Below are 27,212 nucleotides of genomic sequence, written 5' to 3' on the forward strand. Positions count from 1 at the left end.
CTGTTTTACATTCATCGCTTATAAACATATCAAAGTAGTATAATGCGTCATATCATTTCACTTCTGGTAAAAAAATAAAATTCTAGTATTCTAGAATGTGTTTGACACAGCTTACCCAAATGAAATAAGTACAAAAATATTTATTTGTGAGAGTTAGAGTATACCTAGGTCTTACTGTCCTATGTATTGATACTGTTAATATACACAAGGTCTTGCCCCTGAATAAACTATAAAATAAGACAAGAAGTAAAATATATACCAGAAATTAGTTTGAGAGTCCAATGAGCTTGCTAACTAAACACCAGAATTGTGCAGAGTACCTACCCAGACCCAGACTATGCTGGACTGGGCCAGGATTCCCCATGGTTGGGGAGCTGCTTGGGAAAAAGTCATGACATAGAAAAGCAGAAAAGAATGCTTGTTCTTTGTGTGCAGCATGATATGACAGCCTTTTATAGATCTATATAAAGTTATATTACTTTGTCCATCAGTGCATTTTCACAATGAAAAATTCAACAAAAATTCAGAAAAGTATTTAAAGATCTCAGAATTTTGTGACCCTTTATGTTTATATATATTTGTCATAAAGTTTCTTTTTGTGTAATTGTTTGACCGCATTATAACTTACCTTGTTAGGTGACAATTCTATATGTAACAGATCTTTCTAACCAATTTGCACCATAATTCAGAGTATAATTTCTACATGAAAGAATGAGCAAAATATAAAGAATTATCTTATGAATGTGATGCATAAATAGGAATTTGTTAAAGATTTGTTTTTTTCAGGTTTGTGAATGTTTTCAGATTCTATTCATATTTGAGGCCAAAAAACAAACAAAAAAAGGAAACCAATCCAAAATTAGCACTGACACCCTTTTCTGGTTTTCATACTTGTGATGATGTCTTGTAACAAGGTATATTGGCAACAGAAAATGAGAGAAAGCAACAAGAAAGTAGACAAAGATAAAAAGAATATTTTCTTATTTTAAAAGTTAGCCATTAATTAAACAATTAAAGGAATACTGATGTTAGGTGGGAATGCTCTGTACTCCTGATTTTTTCTCTATAGTATTATGTTCCTGGCCTCTTTGCCCTTTAATGTGTTCTCCCCAGAGGCACTGAAATTAATTATCTGTATTGTAAATTTGAAAAAGAATAAATTGGGCATAAGCTTGTAGGAATGAGCTGCCTCACAAGTAACAGGCATTCTCCTCTGCTTCTCTATGTCATGAATCTTTCCCAAGCAGTTCCCCAATAGTGCAGAATCCTGGCCCAGTACAGTATAGTCTGGGGCAGGGTAGGTAACTCTAATTCTGTTGTTTAATTAAAAAGCTCTTTTGACTCTCAAACTAATCTCCTTTCTCCAACTTAGTTTTTATTAGTAACAGAGGTAATATTTTGATATATATTTTACTTCTTGTTGATACAGGGGTGAGAAAGAATGCTACAACTTATTAGGCCCCCTCAAAAACTCTAATAATTTGTAGTATTTAATCATAGCTATTTAGATTACTTATAGTTAATAAAAAGTACACTTGAAAATAATAAAAAGCTAGTTTAGGATATTTTACTCTTTTTGTTCACTGTGTATTTAAAGCTCATATATTCAAACGTTTCAAGATGGCAATGTTTTTCTAAAATTATCTTGTAATCATATTATTAATGGATAACATTGCAATCTAGTTAATATAACTCTAATCATAAATAAATTATATATATATATATTTTTTAATCCTCTACAATACTTACAAATGAAGGAAGAAAACTACAGTTATTGAACCTTGTGTGCCAGGCACTAAATCACATATCAGAGATAAATATGATAACGTTGCTGACCATGAGAAGCTTACAGTGGACCAGACATGCAGATAATTTCCATACAACATTGTCAGTGCCAGGAGACTATGCCAAGTGCTGAGGAAACAAAAAGGAGCGGCACTTTGCTGGCCTGGAAGTAGAGTGGGCAGTGTTTTTGGGTTTTTTTGCAGTACGCGGGCCTCTCACTGCTGTGGCCTCTCCCGTTGCGGAGTACAGGCTCCGGACACGCAGGCTCAGTGGCCATGGCTCACGGGCCCAGCCACTCCATGGCATGTGGGATCTTCCCGGACCGGGGCATGAACCCGCGTCCCTTGCATCGGCAGGCAGACTCTCAACCACTGCGCCACCAGGGAAGCCCCAAGTGGGCAGTTTTATAAGGCTTCCTGTAGAAAATGCCTGGGAGCTAAAGGGTAAGTAGTAAGAAATGACCTTATTAAGAAAGGATGGAGACAGGTAGGGTTTGGGGCATAGGAGAGAATTAGTAACAGAGGAAGGGTCTGTGGACAGTCACAGAGAAAAGATGTAGAACAGTATGTGCCCTTTAGATGTCAGGAATCATCCTTGGTATTTATAACACCTTATAACAATATTCGAAGTAGGTATATTAATCAATATTTTACATATGAGGAAACTGAGGCTAGTGTCAGAACTGGGATTGAAACACTGATCTGATGCCAAAGTTCCTTCCTTTATTACCATTCAGCTTCCTACCCAGTACAGTAAGTCCATTGACCTGAATAGTTGCTCAATTTAATACTGATGCATTTCAAAGAATTTTAACAATTATGATCATATTACAAGAGAGCATTTTAATCAACATTAAGTTTCCCTGAACAATGCAAATTAATATTTTTATTAGAACTTCAAGACAAAGAAGAACATTCTTTAACTCTTCAAGAAGAAAATCCTATTGTTTGTACTAATGAAACACTAGAGAAAGCAAATCAGGAAAGGAGAGCAGATAATGTCATTGAAATTCAAGCATCAGGTATGCATTATGCTTTTTAAATACATTCAAATTAAGTAAATTTGAAAGCACTTTCCTGGGTATCTAGGACACACCTTATTTTCCATGTAATTTTCTTCACTTGTTTCAGATATTTCTTCATTCCAGTCCTACTTTCAGGTTATTTCCAAACCTGGAGTGCCTTATTCACTGCCTCTGCCCCTCCCTCCCCATCGCCCTATTCCAGTCCACTAAGTGTTATTTCTTCCTTCATTGAAACTGCTGCTTCCCTACATGCATCAGAGAACAGCAAACTGCAGCTCCTCACTCAGACTTTTCTTCCCAGTCTGGAAAAATGAACTGTTGATGGTTGCCCTCTCCGTTCTCTTACCCACCATCAAGGTGGTGTAAATAAGTTATTATTGATTCCTATACCAATTAAAATTATTTGTTCTGCTGTAAAGAAAAATATTCTTTACATTGACCCCTTAAGAACATCATGCTCACTATTTAAATCGATAAGGAAATATGACACTAGTTCTTGAATATCATTTCATTCTTTTGGCTAAATTTCATTTATGACCTTTAGATGACAATGCAGATCTTTAAATATTGATATTCTAGTGAAAACTAAAAACAATTTGTCATTGTTATAAATGTGTTCATCTTAAGGTTGTAAGCTAATAGTGGAGGGAGAAGAAAAAAACTGTGATTCTCTTCCTCATACTTGCCCTGCCAAATTAGTCACTGAATAAATCATTTCTAATAAACAAGATAACCATAAAATTATATTAATTCTACAGAGGGTTTTTTTGGTTGTGTTTTTACTAGTTTATTTAGAATAAATATCCTAAAATAAGCCTCTATAGAATCTAATGATTTTTAACTCAGAAAAGAATTTGGATAGAGTTCAGGTTTCCATGAAGTAACATGTATGATTGATTTGTCAAAAAGAACATACCATCCTTATAAAAACACTGCCTTTAATGCTTTTATTTTTGCAGATAGCCAGTGCCAAGCCTACTGTCTCCTAGAAGCAGCAGCTTCTCCTATCTTAAAAAAACTTGTATGCCTCTGTACTCTTCCTGCTGCTAACTGGAAATTTGACACTGTCATTTTTGACCAAACAAGGTTCCTCTTAAAACAACAAGAAAAAGTAATAAGTGATGCTATTCACCAAGGTGAGTACAAATAAAAGTCACATTATTTTAAAGGACATAAATTTATGGATTATTAGAAAATGCAGAAATTAGTCATAGATGGAGGCATAACTGTAATTCAGCATATGACACCCACAGACCAATGCTGGAAAATCAGCTAAGCAAGGATAAAAAGGTAAGAAATACAAGTGTCACCTGCTTTTCATGTTTGCTTTATGTCACTTTGATTTTATGAAGACCTACATTAATATCTGTTTTCACTAACTGAAAGAAATCAAAGAGGATTTTCGTTTTTATGAAAAAAGGTATTTGCTTCTTTACTCCATTTCAGCTTACAAAAGGTTTCATAGGAACTCTCTATTTTCAGATAGTGGGGGAAACCTGTATCATCTGGCATTGCTTCTCAGTAAAGCTCCTAGTTGACATATATATTACTTGACAGATTCCTATTGCAGAAACCAAATTAACCCTATTACTGTTAGCATCTGAACCACTTAGGTCCCTCCCAAATAGGTGGGGGGAGGTCAACAGGTAAATTGATTAAAGTCAATCCTGGACTTTTGCTTCTGGCCAAAATGGAATAACAGGGATTGAATTTACCCTCCTTCCAGAAATAACAACAACAAACAAAAAGACAAAGACAAAATAGATGAAACCAGTTTTTAAGATCCTAGACATCAGGCAACGAAGCACAATGATTCCTGAGAGATGGGAGACAAGTGAGGTGAGCCTTACCATTGCCCTAGCTTACTGCCTTGAAAGAAATGCCAGGCCATGGCACAGGGAGAGGTACCAGAGGCAGAGCTCAGGGGACAAATCTGAGTTGAAGAAGCAGAGCTAAGAGTCCAGGGAGACCAAGGCAACTAAATTTCAAAGGATAGAAGGTTAGGGGCTTCCCTGGTGGCAGAGTGGTTAAGAATCTGCCTGCCAATGCAGGGGACATGGGTTTGAGCCCTGGTCTGGGAAGATCCCACATGCCGCGGAACAACTAAGCCCGTGTGCCACAACTACTGAGCCTGAGCTCTAGAGCCTGCAAGCCACAACTACTGTGCCCATGAGCCACAACTACTGAGCCCACGTGCTACAACTAATGAAGCCTGTGCACCTAGAGCCCGTGCTCTGCAACAAGGAAAGCCACTGCGATGAGAAGCCTGCACACCGCAGTGAAGAGTAGCCCCTGCTCGCCACAACTAGAGAAAGCCCATGCACAGCAATGAAGACCCAATGCAGCTAAAAATAAATAAATTTTTTAAAAAAGGTAGAAGGTTAGAGAGCAGAGAGCTTCACAAGAAGAGTCTTAGAAATTTGCAGAGAGTCTCCCTGAAGTATTCAGCAGAGTACTGATCCAAGAGTATATGTGAGGACAATAGCCAAAACATAGAAACAACCTAAATGCCCACTGACAGATGAATGGATAAAGAAGATGTGGTACACATATACAATCGAATACTACTCAGCCATAAAAAAAGAATGAAATAACGCCATTTGCAGCAACATGGATGGACCTAGAGATTATCATACTAAGTAAAGTAAGTCAGACAGAGAAAGACAAACACCATATGATATCACTTATATGTAGAATCTAAAAGATAACACAAATGAACTTATCTATGAAACAAACAGACTCACAGACATAGAGAACAGTCTTGTGGCTGCCAAGGGGGTGGGGTGGGGGAAGGATGGATTAGGAATTTGGGATTAGCAGATGCAAACTATAATATAGAGAATGGGTAAACAACAAGGTCCTAGTGTATAGCACAGGAAACTATATTCAATATCCTGTGATAAACCATAATGGAAAAGAATATGGAAAAAAAAAAAGAACAGCCATCTCAAAAAAAATAAATGTGTATGTGAGGAACTAACCTACAAGAGATTGGGAAACAAACCATCTGAAAGGATTAGAGGGAATAGTACTCTGAATTCACACGGGGCAGGAAATAATGTCTGTTCCCACCAGCCAGACTAGAAAAACTCATAGTTCATGGAGTATTGATCACCATACTTAGAGAAGTCTTGTCTCAGTAGTGGGGAATAATTATCCCTAGATTTAGCACTGCTCTGGACCTGCCTAAAAAAATCATAAAAGCAAGACTCAAAGTTATCAAACTATTTCCAAGGAACTTAACTGCATCCCAGAACAAAGCTTAAGACTATTTATATGAATACAGGAATATTTAGCACTAACAAGGTAAAATTCACAATGTTTGACATCTGATCAAAGATTGTCAAGCATAACAAGAGACAGGAAAACACAGCCCATAAGGAGAATAATCAATCAAAACAAACTCAGAGCTGACAAAGATGTTAGAATTATCAGAGAGGACACTGAAACTTATTATAACTGTATTCCATACATTCAATAAGCTAGAGACATAAAAGAGATGCAAATCGTAGTTTTAGAGAATAAACTACAATGCATGAGATGAAAAATACACTGGATGGAGTTAATGGCAGATTAAATATTGCAGAAGAAAAGACTAGCTAACTTGTAAGCATAGCAATAGAAACTATCTAAAATAAAACCCAGGTGGATAAAAGAATAAAAAAGAAGGAAAGAAAAGAGCATAGTGGGCTGTGAAACAACTTCAAATAGCCTTATATACTAGCATTAGAGTTCTCAAAGGAGAGGCAAAAGGGGGTAAACAGATAAAATATTTGAAGAAATAATGACTGAAATTTTGCCAAACTCAGTGAAAACTACAAACCCACAGATCCAAGAAACTCAATGAACCCTAAGCACAAGAAGCATAATAAAGCTACACCAAGGCATATTATAATCAAGTTGCTCAAAACCAGTGATAAAGAGAAAATTGTAGGAGCAGCCAGAGGAAAAAAATATATGCTGCAAAAGAGAAACAATGACAAGGTTGACGTCAAATTTCTTGTCAGAAATAGTGCAAGTGATGTTGAGCATTCTTTCATGTGTTAGAAGAAATGCAAATCGAAACTACAATGAGATATCATCTCACACCAGTCAGAATGGCCATCATCAAAAAGTCTAGAAACAATAAATGCTGGAGAGGGTGTGGAGAAAAGGGAACACTCTTGCACTGCTGCTGGGAATGTGAATTGGTACAGCCACTATGGAGAACAGTATGGAGGTTCCTTAAAAAACTACAAATAGAACTACCATATGACCTAGCAATCCCACTACTGGGCATATACCCTGAGAAAACCATAATTCAAAAAGAGTCATGTACCACAATGTTCATTGCAGCACTATTTACAATAGCCAGGAGATGGAAGCAATCTAAGTGTCCATCAACAGATGAATGGATAAAGAAGATGTGGCACATATATACAATGGAATATTACTCAGCCATAAAAAGAAATGAAACTGAGTTATTTGTAGTGAGGTGGATGGACCTAGAGTCTGTCATACAGAGTGAAGTAAGTCAGAAAGAGAAAGACAAATACCGTATGCTAACACATATATATGGAATCTAAGGGAAAAAAAGGTCATGAAGAACCTAGGGGTAAGATGGGAATAAAGACACAGACCTACTAGAGAATGGACTTGAGGATATGGGGAGAGGGAAGGGTAAGCTGTGACAAAGTGAGAGAGTGGCATGGACATATATACACTACCAAATGTAAAATAGATAGCTAGTGGGAAGCAGCCGTATAGCACAGGGAGATCAGCTCGGTGCTTTGTGACCACCTGGAGGGGTGGGATAGGGAGTGTGGGAGGGAGGGAGACACAAGAGGGAAGAGGTATGGGAACACATGTATATGTATAACTGATTCACTTTGTTATAAAGCAGAAACTAACACACAATTGTAAAGCAATTATACTCCAATAAAGATGTTAAAAAAATTTTAAAAAAATAAAGAAATAGTGCAAGTGAAAAGAAGATGGAATAACATCTTTAAAATACCTGAAAGAAAAAAACACCAACCTATTCTGTACTAGGCAAAAATACATTACAAAAACAAAGGGGAAATAGAGGTGTTTTCAGACATACAAAAGCTGAAAGAATTCATCGGCTGCGGATCTGCACTGTAAGAAATGTTCTCCCAAAGACAGAGGAAAATGATACCAAATTTGGTTTCTCTGTTCTCTTCTTTTCCCTTCCTGGTCATGATTGACTTGTTTACACAAGTCCTTCCAGGGGCTGGAGGTACTACCCATAACTGGTTTTTCTGTTGCTTCTTGATTCCCAGTGACCACTGATTATTTGCTTTGATCTTCATTGCTTAAATCAATAGTTTTCATACTTTTTTTTTAACATCTTTATTGGAGTATAATTGCTTTACAATGGTGTGTTAGTTTCTGCTTTATAATAAATTAGGCCTGGAATCTGGTCTTCGTGGCCCCACTTTTGCATGCAGTAAAATCCAATCTATCATCTTCAATAAGCTTGGAACTACATGGAATGTATTAATTAGATAATTGTCTTGTCTCTGTAAGTACCTCTTTTGTTTGAGTCATATCTTTGGACAAATATTCCCAGGTGTCTACCTCCATTTCAATGTATTGCTTTACGTTATGATCCTCCACCTTTATCTAAACCAGTTGGCAAGTTATGAGTTTAATTTTCTTCTTGTTTCATAACTGGGAATCATTGTCCTTCTTCCCACCAAGAGTAGAAATAATTGAACATTCTTTGGAAGCAGCAAAGTATGAACTCTGAGGTTAGCTGTAGGGGTTGGAATGCCAGCTCCATCATTTATGCACAAATAGACCTTGGGCAGTTACCTAACCTCGTTAAGACTGTTTTCTCATCCATAAAATCAAGATCATAGTAAACTTGTCTGATAGGGTTATTGTTAGAGATTCAATGAAATAAACAGATTATATACAGCTTGGCACATAGTAAGCACTCAATAATAAATGTTATCTATTATTGTTAAGCATTCTGATATATATTCTAAAATTCTCATGTATATTCTGTCTTTAAATATGTTTTTGCTTACCTAGGTAAAAATGTTGAAAGAGAAATGACATTCAAGTATGCTGCCCTCTTACACCTTTTGGTAACAATTAGAGATGTCCTTTTAACATGTAGCTTGGACACAGCATTGGGTTGGTGTGAAAATTTTTTATTTCCCCTTTTCTTCCTATTGAAATATTTTGTCTGAAGTAACGTTTACTTTTCTGAAAAAGATGCACTTTGTAAGAAATTATGTAGTTTTTTTCCTGCATTAAACATTATATATATAGACATAATTATCATGGAATATATATTTTATTCTCCTTATATTCATTAAAAGAAATTTTCTGTAACAACAATCATCACCTAGAAAAATAGGTGTAAGATTCTCTATTCTAGGCCTGAATTACAGACTCCTAATGGCCTTAAGGGATTTGACTGTGTAATCATTATTATGCACTGCATTTTTTTTCAACATCTTTATTGGAGTATAATTGCTTTACAGTGGTGTGTTAGTTTCTGCTGTATAACAAAGTGAATCAGCTATACATATACATATATCCCCATATCTCCTCCCTCTTGCATCTCCCTCACACCCTCCCTATCCCACCGTTCTAGGTGGTCACAAAGCACCGAGCTGATCTCCCTGTGCTATGTGGCTGCTTCCCACTAGCTATCTATTTTACATTTGGTAGTATATATATGTCCATGCCACTCTCTCACTTTGTCCCAGCTTACCCTTCCCCCTCCCCGTGTCCTCAAGTCCATTCTCTACACCTGCATCTTTATTCCTGTCCTGCCCCTAGGTTCATCAGAACCATTTTTTTTTTTCAGATTCCATATATATGTGTTAGCATGCTGTATTTGTTTTTCTCTTTCTGACTTACTTCACTCTGTGTGACAGTCTCTAGGTCCATCTACCTTGCTACAAATAACTCAATTTTGTTTCTTTTTATTATGCACTGCTTTTTAATGTAAGATGACACTTTGACATATACATTTTAGGTCCTCATTGAATATCTGTGTCTTCGAATCTTTGCTAGATGCAATATAGCTATATAGCAAGATCTTCTGCAATTTCCCTTTTTAGTTGTGCATGTAAGTTAGGATATGAATTACTTGAGTATTAAAAATCAAACTATTTTGAATGTATTGAAAATTTTAAATATTTTGGAAATTTTTTCTAAACTATTAAAATCCTTAAAGTATCTGTCTTACTGCATTACTGTTTTAGGCCCCTTATTGCAGGTTGTTTAGACTTGTTTAGTAATGGTATCTTTTTAGGATTATGTTTTATAATTTAAAGTTTCTAGAACCCATTATATACAAAGTGAAAATATTTTTTCTCTGATCTGTGACGCAGACATTTTTTCTTATCTGTGACTCAGACAAATATTATTTCTCTAATCCAAGGTTTGGATAAGTACTGGGCAGCAGCGAGTTACAACTGTACTCCTTCTACATCACTGGGAGTTGTAATACTTGGCCAAGCATTATATTAGTATTATCTGGCCAGGTATTGTAACTAAGTTACAGCTACCTTTAGAAAGCCCAACATGGTGCTTTTCCTTTCTTCTCCAATTAAAGCATTTGAGTGCTGATGCTGGATCAAGTTGTCTTGTCTCCATTCCCAGACAACTATAGCCCTAGTTTACAGTATCTGTAGCTAGTATAATGGTGTAGTGTCACATGCTTCTGTTCAGTCACCTGTCTTCATTATAATTTTCAGCTGCCATAGAAGATTGTCAGTCCTACCAACAACTAAGCTAACTATAAAAGCATAATAGTAAGGCAGAATGTCAGAATCTAGAATATTTGGACTTCTAGGGAGAGTACAGTTGTGACTCACTCGTGCTCAATACTTATCAAAATCTTGCATTAGAGAAATAATATTTATGGAGGATTGCTTAAAGTATATTCACCTTTAAGTACTCTATATTTTACCCTAGGATTAAGTGAGACCATTGAGAGCTATATACTTGAACTGAATTGTTTCTGTTCCTCAAAGAAATGCCTTTACTAAATCAAACTTTGGCATTACTATTTGGCTACCTTGAGGAATACTTATAAAAGTAAAATCCTTGTTGGAAAACATAACTTCTTAAACCCTAGGTACCAAGCCATAATGAGTAACCTTGCTGCCTTGGACACTTTTAGTAGAAGGCTTTCTCACTCCTCTAAACCTCTCAAAATCAAAGAGCAAGTTAGGTTGTCCTCCTTTCTTTCTCTGTGAATAGTGACAGAGGAAGAAAGGTCCATGTGGGTCTGACTGCCTACCCTGGACCCAGAATTCTGTATTTTCTCCCAGCTTCCAATTTGCTTCTTCTCCCAAACTAGCAAGGTAATTAGTTTCAAGGTTAAAAGTATAGAGTTTCACTTCTGGGCTTTAACCCAGAAATAAATTCAGTATTGTGTAATGGGTACTGTAGTAGAGATACAGAGTAATGGCACAAAGGATGGTGACTGTTACCCTTTCAAGCTGAATTTTTTTTTTAAATAAGTAGGAGTTCGCCAAGTAAATAAAATATGAAAGGGTATTGTAGGCAGAATTAAGAGCCCAGAAGAATGACTTAGTGGGTGTATGACAAACAGTTCCATGTGGCTAAATTGAGGAGTACAAGGTGGAAAGCAAAGAGAGCTAAGCCTGAAGAAGTAAGACAGAGCCAAATCATGAAAAGCCTTTTAAGCTACACAAAAGAGTTCAGTCACTACTCTGTAAATGATAGGGAGCCGTTGAAACAGGGAAGCTACTGGATTAGGTTTGTCTTTCAGAAGATTACGTCTAATGGCAGTATGGAGAATCAGTGGGAAGTTTGGAGATTAGTAAGCAGAAAGAACGTAAGTCAGTCTCTAAATTGCCCATCATTCTAGCTGTATTAATATAAAATTATAATTAATATGTACATAGTATAAAAATATGAACATGAACATTAACTTTTTGATTTATTATTGTCCAGATATTCATTGAATACCTGATCTACATAAGTTACTCTACCAGGTGCTCTACTTCAGTAATTCACAAAATTCACTGTGCAGTAGAATCACTGGGAGAAGTTTTACACATAGGAATCCCTGGGACTCAATCTAGATTTCTTGAATTTGAACCTTCAAGGATAGGTCTCAGGATTCTGTGTTTAAAATTGCTTTTAGTGAGTCTGAATTTAGGCACTGCTGTTTTAGCAGCTACATAAATTAATTATGCTTAAATATCATGGATTATGAGAGCTTATAGACTAGTGAGGTTGTTAAGTCGTATACATAAATAACCAGAAATCAAGTGCAAAGCTGTATCGATAGCATACCAAGAAAATCTCAGTGAAATGCATTACCACAGGACTTGCATGTAAGTGTAGATTCTAGGGTTTAGGAAGAAGGCAATAGCATTTAACAAGCCAGAAGGCAGGAAAGGATGAGAAATATTCAGAGAATATGTAGAGTATATCCAGTTATATTGGTATTATGTAGCTTAAAAATAAACATTTGCTACATATTTCTCAGCTTCACTTAAACTTAAGGTTTTCATTAGTTTCTATCTTTGATCAAAATCAGAAAAGTAGTAAAGGGAAATTTAACTGTCTCTGCTATGACCCTTATTTCCTTTTAGGTTTTTACCATGCAGTTTCTAAAAGAACAAAAAGACATGCTTTTTTTCCCACTTTTGTTCTTAACAGGATATTTGTCAAATGCAAAAGATATCTACAAAAGCATTTTAGGCTCCTATTTGGATGACATTTGGCGACAACTGGAGATTGTACAGTTTATTAGGGAAAAAAAGCCTGAAACCAGCTACAAGATACAAGAATTGCAATGTCAGATACTAAATTGGATGCAAAGTGGACAGCAAATTAAGGTAAGTACTGAAATAAAGCAGATAACAGCAATCAGCTTATATAAGAATTGGATGTAAGATAAATTTTTGCATTTAATTTGAAATTATGAAATAGTATAGTATATACTATTTGGTCCCTTGACAGTTTTCTCCTTGAGTAAGTTAACAGGACAGAATCAGACCCAGAGAAAGGATCATTGGCATCATTATTTATATGTCTTGAATTTTTTTAATACTTTAATTTTTATTATACATAGTTTTCTGTGGATTAATCCTTTAAATCTCAAAAATTTTGTTTTCTACTTGTAAGTTCATGAACACATACCAACAATAGAACTACAATAATTAATTTTTAGATATTGAGCCAGAATCTCATCTTATATAATTCTAAAAAAAAAGCACTTGTTTATTTCTTGGATTATGTTGGAAATTTTTTGCCCACTCTACATCAAGCATTGAACAAAGTTTGCATAAGTAAAGATTTAAGAGAAAATACTTTAAAAAATATTTTCAAGCAGAAAAGCATCTCAAAATCTTTACACTAAATCTGGAAACAAATTTGGCCTTTTTCTTCGTTTTCCTCTGTCCCTGCTGGGGATATTCTTATCCCCAACTCTATGGTTACTTGGGTAACTTGCCTGTCATTAAAACAAATTAAATCAATCAGTAAGAAATTTAAAATTGGGGAGTGATGTCAGCATCATGGCAGGAAGAGATGCTCTCTCGGCTCTCCCCTTCAATCTGCAACCAGGAAAACATCCACAACTCAACAAAGGGGCCTTTGCCTAACACCAGGACACTGGAGAGTTCCACCCATCTGTACCTGTAAAGATAGGTGGAATGGAACCCATAGAAGAGGCAGAACTGGAGGATCAGCATAGGCAGTGCCTGCAATTTTGGACCCTTGGCTGTAGCAGCTGAACCCCAGTCCAGAGAACCCAGTAGCAGCGAGGGCGGCATCCCACATGACCCCGGCCTCCCACTTGCACTGGTACCCACAGCCACAGATAGCTGGAGCAGCCGTGGCACGAGGCCTATGACCCTGTCCCTCCAGCTCAGAGCCACCCACAGCTCTGGCGCCCCACCCTCCATCAGCAATGAGTGAGCCCAGAAACCCAAGAGCACCAGAAAAGGAACGGCACACATGACCCCAGTTCCTCCTCCCGGCCTTCCTGCTCCTCCTGCAGTGGCAGAGCCTGTGATTCAGGGATCCCAAATGAGGCCACCGTCCTAGTACTCAGGCAGTGACATCAATAACACCAGAAACAGCAAGGCACCAACAACCCCAGAGGCACAAGCAGTGACAACAAATGCTTTGGGTGACCCCTCTGATGTAGACACGGAGGGTAGAAAGTGCCAATACTCAAACACAACCAGAGGCAGCACAGGTAAGAGAAAACAATGTTCTATAGTGCCACCTACTGGAAAATAAGAGAAAGGCTTCTATTTACAATGGAGAAAAGACAGCCTCTTCAGTAAGTGGTGCTGGGAAAACTGGACAGCTATGTGCTAAAGAATGAAACTAGAACATTTCCTAACACCATACACAAAAATAAATTCAAAATGGATTAAAGACCTAAATGTAAGGCCAGATACTGTAAAACTCTTAGAGGAAAACATAGGCAGAACACTCTTTGACATAAATCTCAGCAAGATCTTTTTTGATCCACCTCCTAGACTAATGAAAATAAAAACAAAAATAAACAAATGGGATCTAATTAAACTTAAAAGCTTTTACACAGCAAAGGAAACCATAAACAAAACAAAAAGACAACCCTTAAAATGGGAGAAAATATTTGCAAATGAAGCAGCCGACAAGAGATTAATCTCCAAAATATACAAATAGCTCATGCAACTCAATATCAAAAAAACAAACAACCCAATCAAAAAATGAGCAGAAGATACAAATAGACATTTCTCCAAAGAAGACATACAGATGGCCAAAAAGCACATGAAAAGATGTTCAACATCACTAATAGGGACTTCCCTGGTAGTCCAGTGGTAAAGAATCCACCTTACAATGCAAGGGACACAGGTTCAAAGCCTGGTCAGGGAACTAAGATCCCACATGCCGCGGGGCAGCTAAGCCCGCGTGCCACAACTACTGAGCTCACACGACTCAACTAGAGAGCCTGCAGGCCCCAAATTACAGACCCCACGCACTCTGGAACCCGTGCGCCACAACTAGAGAAGAGAAAACTAGTGAGAAGCCCATGCGCTGCAACAAAGAGCCCGAAGTACCGCAACTAAGACCCAATGCAGCCAAAAATAAATTAAATAAATAAATAATAAATAAGTCTTTAAAAAATTCACTAATTATTAGAGAAATGCAGATCAAAACTACAATGAGGTATCACCTCACACGGGTCAGAATGGCCATGATCAAAAGATCTACAGGGCTTCCCTGGTGGCGTAGTGGTTGAGAGTCCACCTGCCGATTCAGGGGACACGGGTTCGTGCCCCGGTCTGGGAAGATCCCACATGCCGTGGAGTGGCTAGGCCCGTGAGCCATGGCCACTGAGCCTGTGCGTCCGGAGCCTGTGCTCTGCAAAGGGAGAGGCCACAACAGTGAGAGGCCCGCGTACCGCAAAAAAAAAAAAAAAAAAAAAAAAGATCTACAAACAGTAAATGCTGGAGAGGGTGTGGAGAAAAGGGAACCCTCCTACACTGTTGGTGGGAATGTAAAGGGGTACAGCCAGTATGGAGAACAGTATGGAGGTTCCTTAAAAAACTAAAAATAGAACTACCATATGACGCAGCAATCCCACTCCTGGGCATATACGCAGAGAAAATCATAATTCGAAAAGATACATGCACCCCAGTGTTCATTGCAATGCTATTTACAGTAGCCAGGACATGGAAGCAATCTAAATGTCCATCAACAGAGGAATAGATAAAGAAGATGTGGCACATATATACAATGGAATATTACTCAGCCATAAAAAAGAGCAAAATAATGCCATTTGCAGCAACATGGATGGACCTAGAGATTGTCATTCTGAGTGAAGTAAGTCAAACACAGAAAGACAAATATATGATACCACTTATATGTGGAATCTAAAAAAATGGTATAAATGAACTTAGTTACAAAACAGAAATAGAGTCACAGATGTAGAAAACAAACATGGTTAACAGGGGATAAGGGAGGAGGGATAAATTGGAAGATTGGGATTGACATATACTCACTACTATATATAAAATAGGCAACTAATAATAACCTACTGTATAGCACAGGGAACTCTACTCAATATGCTGTGATGGCCTATAGGGGAAAAGAATCTAAAAAAAGAATGGATATATGTATAACTGATTCACTTTGCTGTATAACTGAAGCTAATACAACATTGTAAATCAAGTATACCTCAATGAAAATTTAAAAAAGAAAGAAAGGAATAGAAAAGATGGTATGGAATTTGGAGCATGGCCAGGCCAGGAGTGCAATTTCTCTGGAATCCTCTGCCCCAGTCCCAGAGGATGCATTAGGTTTAATGAAGAAAAATGACTGACAAATTACTAGGTCACTGAGTGTGAAATTTATATTTTTTGCTTCTTGCTTTCACCCATCCAATAATTGTATCGACCTAAACAGTAAAGATATTGCTATTGTCTTCTTTATTGCAGCACCTCTGAAAAGGGAACTGCTGTGTCTCAGTAGATTTTTTTTGCTGGATAAATCTTTTCCTTGTGATAAATAAATCTCCTAACAGGGTCTTATGTTTTTTTAGAAAAAGAGAACGGCTTCTAGTTTATAACTTGTTGGTTCATTAAAATCAAGTAGAAAAAATTATTTTTACCTAAAGAAGAAAGGTGTTCGCTACTTCAGATGTGTCAGCTGAGGAACAACTTATCCAGCACCATGAAGAACCACAGCAACACTGTATCACAAAAACAAAATGACAATTCATCAGAAATCAAACTTAAAGTCATGGAATATTGCAATCTAACTGATAGAGAATTCAAAATAGCTGTCATGAAGAAACAACAAGCTACAAGAAAACTCAGAAAGGCAGTTCAATGAGCTCAGGAGTAAAATTAATGAACAGAAGGAATACTTTACCAAAGAGACTGAAACTAAAAAAGAACCAAACAGAAATTCTGAAGCTGAAGAGCTCAATAAATGAGATTGAGAATTCATTAGAAAGCACTGGAAATAGAGAAGACCATATGGAAGAAAGAATTATTGAGCTCAAATTTAGAAATCTAGAGATGGTACAGGTAGAAGAGGAAAAAGAATTAAGATATAAAAAAGGGGGAAATTTTATGAGCGTTATCTGACTCTTTTAGGAAGGGCAACATTAGGGTAATGGTTATCCCAGAAGAAGAAGAAACAGAGAAGTTAGCAGAGAGTTTATTTAAAGAAATAACAGCTGAGAACTTCGCAAACCTGGGGGAGGAACTGGATATACAAGTCTATGAAGCTACAAGAACACCTAATCACCTCAATGCAAAAAGATCTTCTCCAAGACACTGTCAAAAGTCAATGAAAGGGCTTCCCTGGTGGCGCAGTGGTTGAGAGTCCGCCTGCCGATGCAGGGGACGCAGGTTTGTGCCCCGGTCCAGGAAGATCCCACATACCGCGGAGCAGCTAGGCCCGTGAGCCATGGCTGCTGAGCCTGCGCGTCTGGAGCCTGTGCTCCGCAATGGAAGAGGCCACAGCAGTGAGAGACCTGCGTGCCGGGGGAAAAAAAAAGTCAATGAAAAAGAATTTTAAATGCAGTCAGTGAAAAAAGGATGCAACCTACAAAGGAATCCCTATTAGCAGATCAGCAGATTTCTCAGCAGAAACTCAACAGGCCAGGAGGGAGTGGAATGACATTCTCAAAATACTGAAAGATAAAAACTGTCATCCAAGAATACTCTATCCAACAAAGTTATCATTCAGATACGAAGAAGAAATAAGGGCTTTCCCAGACAAACAAAAGCTGAGGGATTTTTATCAACACTAGACCTGCCTTATAAGAAATGTTGAAAGGAGCTCTGCTGCCAGAAAAAAAAGGCAAAAGTACACAAAACTTTAAGGTGATAAATAGATGAACAGAATCAGAAAATTGCAACTCTGTATCAGAATAGGTTTTTAAATACTTTATTACAACATAAAGGTTAAAGGGAGAAATATCAGGAAAAAAACAATAGCCACTTCAATTTGGTAACAAATGTAATATAAAAAGGAATAATTTGAGACAAGAAAAACATAAAAGGGGAAGAGGAAAAGAAGGGAACCCATATAGGCAAATGAAGATAAGATACTATCAGCAGAAAAAGGACTACTTTATCTATGATACATTTCACACAAACCTCTTGGTAACCACCAAGCATAAATCTAAAACAGAGACACAAAACATAAAAAAAAGAGGAAACAGAAAAACATCATAGAAAACTACCAAACCAAAATGGCAGACAGAAACACAGGAAAAGGAAACAATGGAGATATAGAACAACCAGAAAACAAAATATAGAATGGCAGTACTCATCTATCAATAATCACCCTAAGTGTAAATGGATTGGATTCACCAATCAAAAGACACAAAGTGACTGGATGGATTAAAAAACAAGAGCCAACTATATGCTGCCTCTGGGAGACTCGCTTCAGCTCTAAAGACAAACATAGGCTCAAGGTAAAGTGATAGAAGATGATACTCCAAACAAACGACAGACAAAAGAAAGCAGATGTAGCCATACTCATATCAGACAAAATACACGTTAAGCTAAAAAAAGGTAACAAGAGACAAGGAAGGATATTATATTCTGATAAAGGGGATAATTCATCAAAAAGATGTAATAGTAAAACAAACAACAAAAAAAGACATAATAGTTAGTAATATCTATGCACCTAACATAGGAGCACCAAAATATATAAAGCAATTATTAACAGACCTAAAGGGAGAAATTGGTGCAGCACAATAATAGGAGGTGACTTTAACACCCCACTTACATTAATAGATAGATCATCCAGACAGAAAGTCAACAAGGAAACAGTGGTCTTAAATGAAACATTAAACCGGATGGATTTGATAGATTGGTATAGGACATTCCATCCAAATGCAACAAAATACACATTCTTCTCAAGCACACATGGAACTTTCTCCGGGGTAAACCGTATGTTGGGACACAAAACAAGTCTCAATAAATTTAAGAAGATTGAAATCATATCAAGCATCTTTTCCAACCACAACACTATGAGACTATAAGAAGATAGCTGAAAATATCACAGATATGTGGAGACTGAACAACATGCTACTGAGCAACTATTGGGTCAATGAAGAAATCAAAGGAGAATTTTTAAAATACCTTAAGACAAATGAAAATGAAAATACAATATACCAAAATCTATGGGATGCAGCAAAAGCAGTACTAAGAGGGAAGTTTATATCAATACAAGCCTATCTCAAGAAACAAGAAAGTCTCAAATAAATCATCTAACCTTACACCTAAAGGAACTAGAAAAAAACAAATGAAGCCCAAAGTCAGTAGAAGGAAGGAAATAATAAAGATCAGAGCAAAAATAAATAAAATAGAGACTAAAAAGACAATAGAAGAGATCAGCGAAACTAAGAGTTGGTTCTTTGAAAAGGTAAACAAAAATGACAAACCTTTAACCAGACTCACTAAGAAAAAAAAAGAGAAGGCTCTGATAAATAAAATTAGAAAATAAAGGAGAAAAATAACAATGGATACCACAAAAATACAAAGATTGTAAGAGAATATTCTGAATAGTTAGTAACCAACAAAGTGGACAACCTAGAAGAAATGAAGAAATTCTTAGAATCATGTAACCTTCCAAGACTGAATTATGAAGAAATGGAAAAATTAATAGACCAGTTTCTAGTAAAGAGATTAAAACAGTGATGAAAAAAAAACCTCCTAAAAAACAAAAGCCCAGAATCAGATGGCTTCACAAGTGAATTCTACCAAACATTCAAAGAAGAATTAATATCCATCCTTCTCAAACTCTTCCAAAATATTGAAGAGGAGGGAACACTTTCTAACTCATTTTACAAGGCCAGCATTACCCTGATACCAAGTCCAGACAAAAACAATACAAAAAATATACATTACTGACCAATATCTCTGATGAATATAGATGCAAAAATCCTGAACAAAATATTAGCAAACCAAATACAATACATTAAAACGTTCATATAGCATTATCAAGTAGGATTTATTCCTGGGATGCAAAGATGGTTCAATATTCTCAAACCAGTGTGATACACCTTAGCAAAATGAAAGATAAAAAACATATGGTCATCTCAATAGATGCAGAAAAAGCATTTGACTAGATGCAACACCTATTTATGATAAAAAAAAAAACTCTCAATGAAATGGGTGTAGAAGGAGTGTATCTCAGCATGATAGAGGCCATATATGACAAACCCACAGCTAACATCATACTCAATGGTGAAAAGCTGAAAACTGTCCCTCTAAAATCAGGAACAAGACAAGGATGCCCACTCTCACCATTATTATTCAATATAGTATTAGAAATTATAGCCAGAGCAATTAGGTAGAAAAAGAAATAAAATGCATCCAAATTGGAAAGGAAAAAGTAAAACTGTCACTGTTGCAGGTGACATGATTTTACGTGTAGAAAACCCTAAAGACTCCACCAAAAAACTATGAGAAATAACAAAACAAATACAGTAAAGTTGCAGGGTACAAAATCAACATATAAAAATCTATTGTGGGCTTCCCTGGTGGCACAGTGGTTGAGAGTCCGCCTGCCGATGCAGGGGACATGGCTTCGTGCCCCGGTCCGGGAAGATCCCACATGCCGCAGAGCGGCTAGGCCTGTGAGCCATGGCCACTGAGCCTGCGCGTCCGGAGCCTGTGCTTTGCAATGGGAGAGGCCACAAAAGTGAGAGGCCCGCGTAGCACACACACAAAAAAAATCTATTGCATTTCTATATGCTAAAAATGAGCTAGCAGAAAGAGAAATTAAGAAGACAATCCCATTTACAATCACAACAAAAAGAACAAAAAATACCTAGGAATAAATTTAACCAAGGAGGTAAAAGACCTGTACACTGAAAAGTATAAGATATTGTTGAAGGAAATTAAAGATGCAAATAAATGGAAAGATATTCCATGCCCATAGATTGGAAGAATTAACATTGTTGAAATGTCCATATTACCTAAAACAATCTACATATTCAATGCAATCCCTATCAAAATCCCAAGGACATTTTTCCACAGAAATAGAACAAAAAATCCTAAAATTTATATGGAACCACAAAAGACCATAACTAGCCAAAGCAATCCTGAGAAAAAAGAACAAAGCTGGAGGCACCACAGTCCCTGATTTCAAACTACATTACAAAGCTATAGTAATCAAAAGAGCATGGTATTGGCAGAAAAACAGATACATAGGTCAGTGGAACAGAATTGAGAGCCCAGAAATAAACCCACACATATATGGACAATTAATTTACAACAAAGGAACAAAGAAGAAACAATAGAGAAAGGATAGTCTCTTCAATAAATGGTGTTGGGAAAACTGGACAGCCACATACAAAAAAAAAAAGTAGACCACTGTCTCACACCATACACAAAAATCAACTCAAAGTGGATTAAGGATTGGAATGTAAGACCTGAAACGATAAAACATAGGCAGTACACTCTTTGACAGTCTGAGCAATATCTTTCTGGTTATGTCTCCTCAGGCAAGGGAAACAAAAGCAAAAATAAACAAATGGGACTACATCAAACTAAAAAGCTTCTGCACAGCAAAGAAAATCATCATCAAAATGAAGAGACAGCTTATTGAATAGGAGAAGATATTTGCAAATTACTATATTCAATAAGGTGTTAATATCCAAAATATATAAAGAACTCATACTACTCAACAACAACTACAAAAAAATTTAAAAATGGGCAGAGGAGCTTCATAGACATTTTCCCAAAAAAGACATACAGATGGCCAGTAGGCACATGAAGAGATGTTCAACATCACTAATTGTTAGGGAAATGCAAATCAAAACCACAATGAGATATCACATCACACCTATCATAATGGCTATTATCAAAAAGGCAAGAAATAATAACTTGGTGAGGATTTGGAGAAAAGGAAACCCTCATACACTGTTGGTGGGAACATAAGTTGGTGCAGCCACTATGGAAAACAGTATAGAGATGCCTCAAAAAATTAAGAATGGGGCTTCCCTGGTGGCTCAGTGGTTGAGAGTCCGCCTGCCGATGCAGGGGACACGGGTTCGTGCCCTGGTCCGGGAAGATCCCACATGCCGCGGAGCGGCTGGGCCCGTGAGCCATGGCCGCTGAGCCTGCACGTCCGGAGCCTGTGCTCCGCGACGGGAGAGGCCACAACGGTGAGAGGCCCACGTACTGCAAAAAAAAAAAAAAAATTAAGAATGGAACTCCCATATGAACCATCTACCCCACTTCCGGGTATTTGACGGAAGAATACAAAAACACTAGTTTGAAAAGATACACCCTTATGTTCATGCAGCATTATTTACAATAGCCAAGATACGGAAACAACCTATGGTTGATTTGTTATCTCCACCCTGCACGCCCCCAAAACTGTAATGGTAAGTAGGAAAGTATAGCAGCAAATCATTGGTTTTCTCCAGCAATTCAAACCTGCCTGGGTTAAATTTAACACTTACAGTACAGGCAGAGACAACTTATATATAGTCACCTATATTGGAATTCTTGAGGAATACTAAGAATGCCCTACTCCAAAATACTTTCCTCATTAATATTTGATCTTACCAGAATTTATTCCTTTGTGTTCAAGCACTGATATCTTTTGCAACACAAATATTTACTTTGCCACCTTATTGTCGTTAGTTTCATGTAACCAATTAAGTTTGTTATTTTTGTCACTGTAGCAAAAGAATATGAAAAAGAATCATTCAGATATACATGTATATGAAATTCTTATTTTTGAACAGGTGCTGATTATAATAAGAATGGATTCAGATGGTGAAAAACATTTACTTATTAAAATCCTTAACAAAATAGAAGGTAGGGAGTTTTAAATTATGCTTCATTTGATAACAAATGCTTGAATATATAAAAATGTACTGATCTAACCAAGTTTTTAATTAAGATATGATTAACACACCATAAAATTCATACTTTAAAAATATATAATTCAGTGGGATCTAATCAGTTTTTAAATCAATGTGGACTATATTAGTCTGCAATATAAATATACTACAATGTACTTATATGTACATTATCATTACTGTTAATTACTATTACCAATTGACACCTTTTATTGTCTACTAATCGCTAATATTATGGACTACTTACAACTCTATGAATAGGTTTTATTAAGTCAGTTTTTACAAATGAAGAAACTAAAATTCATAAAAGTGATGTATCACGCCAAAATCACAGGTAGTAAGTGAGGGAATCAGGATTTGAACCTAAGTCTCTCTTGTTCCAGGATCATTTTTCAACTCTTCTACCCACTACTGCCCCCTCTGCCAACCCTTTCCACCTTGTGCTGTGGAACGCATTGCTAAGATGTAAACTTTTCTCCTTCTTCATCTCCTTGTCTTAAGTGAAACCCAACTTTCCCTAGATGATAATGCTTCCCCTGTATCCCTTTCATATAGAAGCTGATAATTTTCTCTCTCTGTGTATAGGGATGAGAAGGCCATTTCTTGCTTTCCATTATCCTTTCCAGAACTTTATTCCTCCATCCTTTGAGGCTATGCCATATTGCCATGTCATTCTCTACTACCCCACAATCATCCATGGACAGTTTTGCACCTGATTCATGGTACTCTCTTTAGTCCTGGTCCTGCCATTATCCTAGGTGTCTTTAATGTGAATGATTTATTCAATACCCTGACCTCTTAGTTTCGTTGACCTTCACAACAAATATGATATTCACTCCTTCACCTTGCTATCGACCTTGTGATAATACAGAGCTGTCCTGCCTCTAAACTTTAAACTCTGATACATTGTTCTCTGTCTACAGCTACCTCTAGCTCTTTCATGATCTTCAGCATTCTAGAGATTTATAAATTGTCAACTCCTTTTTTCATTTTTTTCTACTTCCAGAATTGGGGATGGCCATCACTTTAATCAGTCTTGTTCTTCTATTGTATTGATACCTTCCATTTAAACTTCAGCCCTCAATCAATCAAGATTTAATCTCTCTATTCCTACACCTGAGCTGCTGAGCATTACTGGAGAAAATCAGATAGATTGGTACCACTACAAAATCACGTTCTCTGAACTTATAAGGGCTTTTAATAATTCTTAACAATCTTTCTATATGTTCTTAGTTCCCATTCCTATCATACTAATGGCTGTACCATAAACCCGTAACATGCCACTCGTCCCCTCATTTTGAGAAGGGAATTATGCCTTCTAACGTCCTTTAGTCCAGTAATAATCCTCCTCAGTTTCATCTTCCCCACCATCTACAAACTTATATTTATTTCTTCTATTGTTTTATCTTTCCTCCTTTCTCTACAGAGGAGGTGAATCTCCACCCTTTGAGAACCAATCTATCACTTGTGCTGTGGATCCCATCTCTTCATGCAGTCTCAAACACTTTATTCCATCAGTTATTTCCCAGCCAGCCTTCTTCTCTAATGACTCTTTTTTTTAATCTTTAAGGCTTCCAGTCTTAAAAATAAAATAAAATAAAATAAAATACCACCCTCAAACTGTGTCAACCTTTATTTATTCTCTTCCCTCTATGAACTGCATCTTTTGTCATCTCCCAAAATATTTCTTTGCTCTAACCCTACCAAACTATTTATCTTGCTGTCTCCTATCTCCATGCCTTTACCCTTCCTGTTCCTGCTATCATAATGCTCTTCTCTCTTCTTTAGGAAGCTAACTCCTACACATCCTTTAAAAATTAGTTAAAACATTTGTTTAGGAAACCTTGATTTAAATACTTTCCCTCTCTACTCTCAGGGTATTATGTACATCCTTCTAAGACACTTCTTACCATCCTGGGCTATAATAACTGATTATCTTGTCTGTTTTCCTCACTAAAATTTCAGCTTCTGGAAGGTAATGACCATGCCCTGATTTGTATCTCCAGCACCCACAAAAATGCCTGGAACATGGAAGGCACCTCATAAAGATTTATTGAATAAATGAATAAGCTAATGAATACCTCCCTATATACCCTACTTAGACTAAGACTAGTGAGAAAGATTTAACTGAAATATATGCAAGTATTGTGACGAATATCTGCTACTCTGTGAAGTTAGTAAACTATTAAAACATATCAATAGTAATGTGAGAATGGAAAGCTCTTTTAAGCAGAGCCTTATATGGTGCTATTTCTTGACAATGTTATCATGTGCTAGAGTCCAAATTTTCAAGCTTGGATCTTATTATTTCATTCAGTTTTCCAGTCCTGGGAAGATAAATTCATATTTACCAAATCACAAGATCCTTACTAGTGCCAAAATGCTAGAGCAATACTTAACAATTGAGGAGCTGAAGCTGCCACAGTTGTCTAGACAATCAGGGTAATTGGAAACTTTTTTTTTTAATTGGGGTATAGTTGCAATGTTGTGTTAGTTTCTGCTGTATTGCAAAGTGAATCAGCTATATGTATACATATATCCTCTTTTTTTTGGATTTCCTTCCCATTTAGGTCACCAAAGAGCACTGAGTAGAGTTCCCTGTGCTATACAGCAGGTTCTCATTAGTTATCTATTTTATACATAGTAGTGTATATTGCGCTGACCAATGTTAGCATTATAAAACAAAGGGGGATATATGTATATGTATAACTGATTGCTGTACACCTGAAACTAACACAACATTGTAAATCAGCTATACTCCAATAAAAATTCTAAAAAATAAATTTTAAAATATTAATAAGACAAAGGGATTTGGATAACCAAAGGAATATTTTTGTGAAGAAGCTGAGGAAATATTCCTGTCCCACAGAAAAGAATACTTAAACCTACTTAATGAGACACATTTTCCTTTGATGTCACGTAAGATATAGTGGCAAATTATTGCTGTATATATATCGGTTCTTATGTAGGCTTCATGCCGAACATTCCTATTTCTCCTGACATTTGGGATTATATCATTACTACTCTTATTGTTTTGTTTCAACAAGGTCTGCTGACACAAAAATATTGACTCTATATACTGAAAAATGTTTTTACTCTGTTTGTAACTGGCAACTATCCTCTGTATCTAGAAGCTAGGCCTTTTCTTTCTGTCTAGTGTTAGAAAATAAAGATGTGGTTCCATCGTTCCACGTGTTTGAAAGATCCTAGTAATGTGCTCAGCAAGTAATCTGCTTTGGGATCAAAGCTAGTACAAACCACTTAAGGAGATTAGGTTTTAAATAATATGACCTCATAAATTATAAAAGTGAAATACTACTAACTCCGTTCTTATCATCACCAAAACTACTGTCATATCAAGTAAACATGAAATTATTAAACATTACTCTGCCATTATTACATCACACTTTTGGGAACTCTACAGTTGACAAAAGTTCACTAATAGAGTATAGAATTTATTTTTACTAGAATTAGCTACTCTTAAATCAATTATGTGTACCAAAAATAAACTGTATATGTGGGTATAATAAAATTTTTAAGTTTATTATATTTGGTTTAAAATATAACATAAATAATATAAGTAATTTAAATTATAATTGAGAAGCAGGAGTGAATCTATGAAACAGGTAGTGTCCAGGAAGTCTTCTTTTTCTTATACAGCAAGGAGAAAGGAAAAAAAAATTCCTACTGCACTGAAATATAGTCTCTTGCTGTTTAGTTATGTACTTAAATTTTTGGCTAGAAAAAAGGTAAAATCTACCGTAATTTTTAGCAAAATAAAATGAACTGCACAGAATTGGTGAGTATTTAGTTATTTTAACATTAAGTTTTTGATCTCTTTTATTATTTTACATAATAAATTCAGAATTTCCAGGCTTATATACACACAACATACATACACACCAGAAACAGTGCCCATGGCTCAAACTTTCTGATTCCCTAGACTTAGAAAAATAATCCTTGTTCACAGATCTTTAATTCATTTCTATGGTAGTGAAATATATGACACACCTAAAAATATATATGAACAAAATATTGAAAAAAACTTTTTGTATTACTCTTTTTTCCAACAGGTTTGACACTGACTGTCTTACATTCGAACAAAAAAGATTTTCTGGAATCCAAAGGTGTTTTAAATGGGTAAAAACATATTTGTTCATCTGTGGGGAGGAGACATACCAGTTCCACGGGAAAAGTGCAGTTTCTCCTAGAACTTAACTTTTTAAAGTTTTTTTTAGCCAATTTTTAAAAATTTATTTATTTACTTGTTTGGCTGCGTCAGGTCTTAGTTGCAGCAATGGGATCTTCGTTGTGACATGCGGGTCTTTTCGTTGAGGCGCGTGGACTTCTCTAGTTGCAGTATGTGAGCACCAGAGCGCACAAGCTCAGTAGTTGCGGCGCACAGCCTTAATTGCCCTGCAGCATGTGGGATCCTAGTTCCCCAATCAGGGATTGAACCGACATCCCCTGCATTGGAAGGCAGATTCTTAACCACTGGACCACCATGGAAGTCCCAAAAAAGGTTTAATAAAACCTGAAATTAATCAGTGTCTCCAC

The 27,212-nt window shown here is 36.5% G+C and overlaps 1 protein-coding gene across 1 annotated transcript in view; it reads left to right on the forward strand.

The window, feature by feature from the left end:
• SHOC1 (shortage in chiasmata 1) overlaps positions 1 to 27,212 on the forward strand; it is a gene marked incomplete at its 5' end in the record, with an annotated part of 88,770 nt that overhangs the window by 40,643 nt on the left and 20,915 nt on the right. Inside the window, 6 exons of the mRNA XM_082656743.1 lie at positions 2,687 to 2,806; positions 3,769 to 3,945; positions 8,849 to 8,953; positions 12,473 to 12,651; positions 22,539 to 22,611; positions 26,729 to 26,795. Coding sequence (XP_082512869.1) covers positions 2,687 to 2,806; positions 3,769 to 3,945; positions 8,849 to 8,953; positions 12,473 to 12,651; positions 22,539 to 22,611; positions 26,729 to 26,795 — 721 coding nt within the window. The remainder of the gene's footprint in view (positions 1 to 2,686; positions 2,807 to 3,768; positions 3,946 to 8,848; positions 8,954 to 12,472; positions 12,652 to 22,538; positions 22,612 to 26,728; positions 26,796 to 27,212) is intronic.

This window comes from Grampus griseus, assembly GCF_964374135.1.
Source record: "Grampus griseus genome assembly, chromosome: 6".
In the NCBI taxonomy this organism is placed as follows: domain Eukaryota; kingdom Metazoa; phylum Chordata; class Mammalia; order Artiodactyla; family Delphinidae; genus Grampus; species Grampus griseus.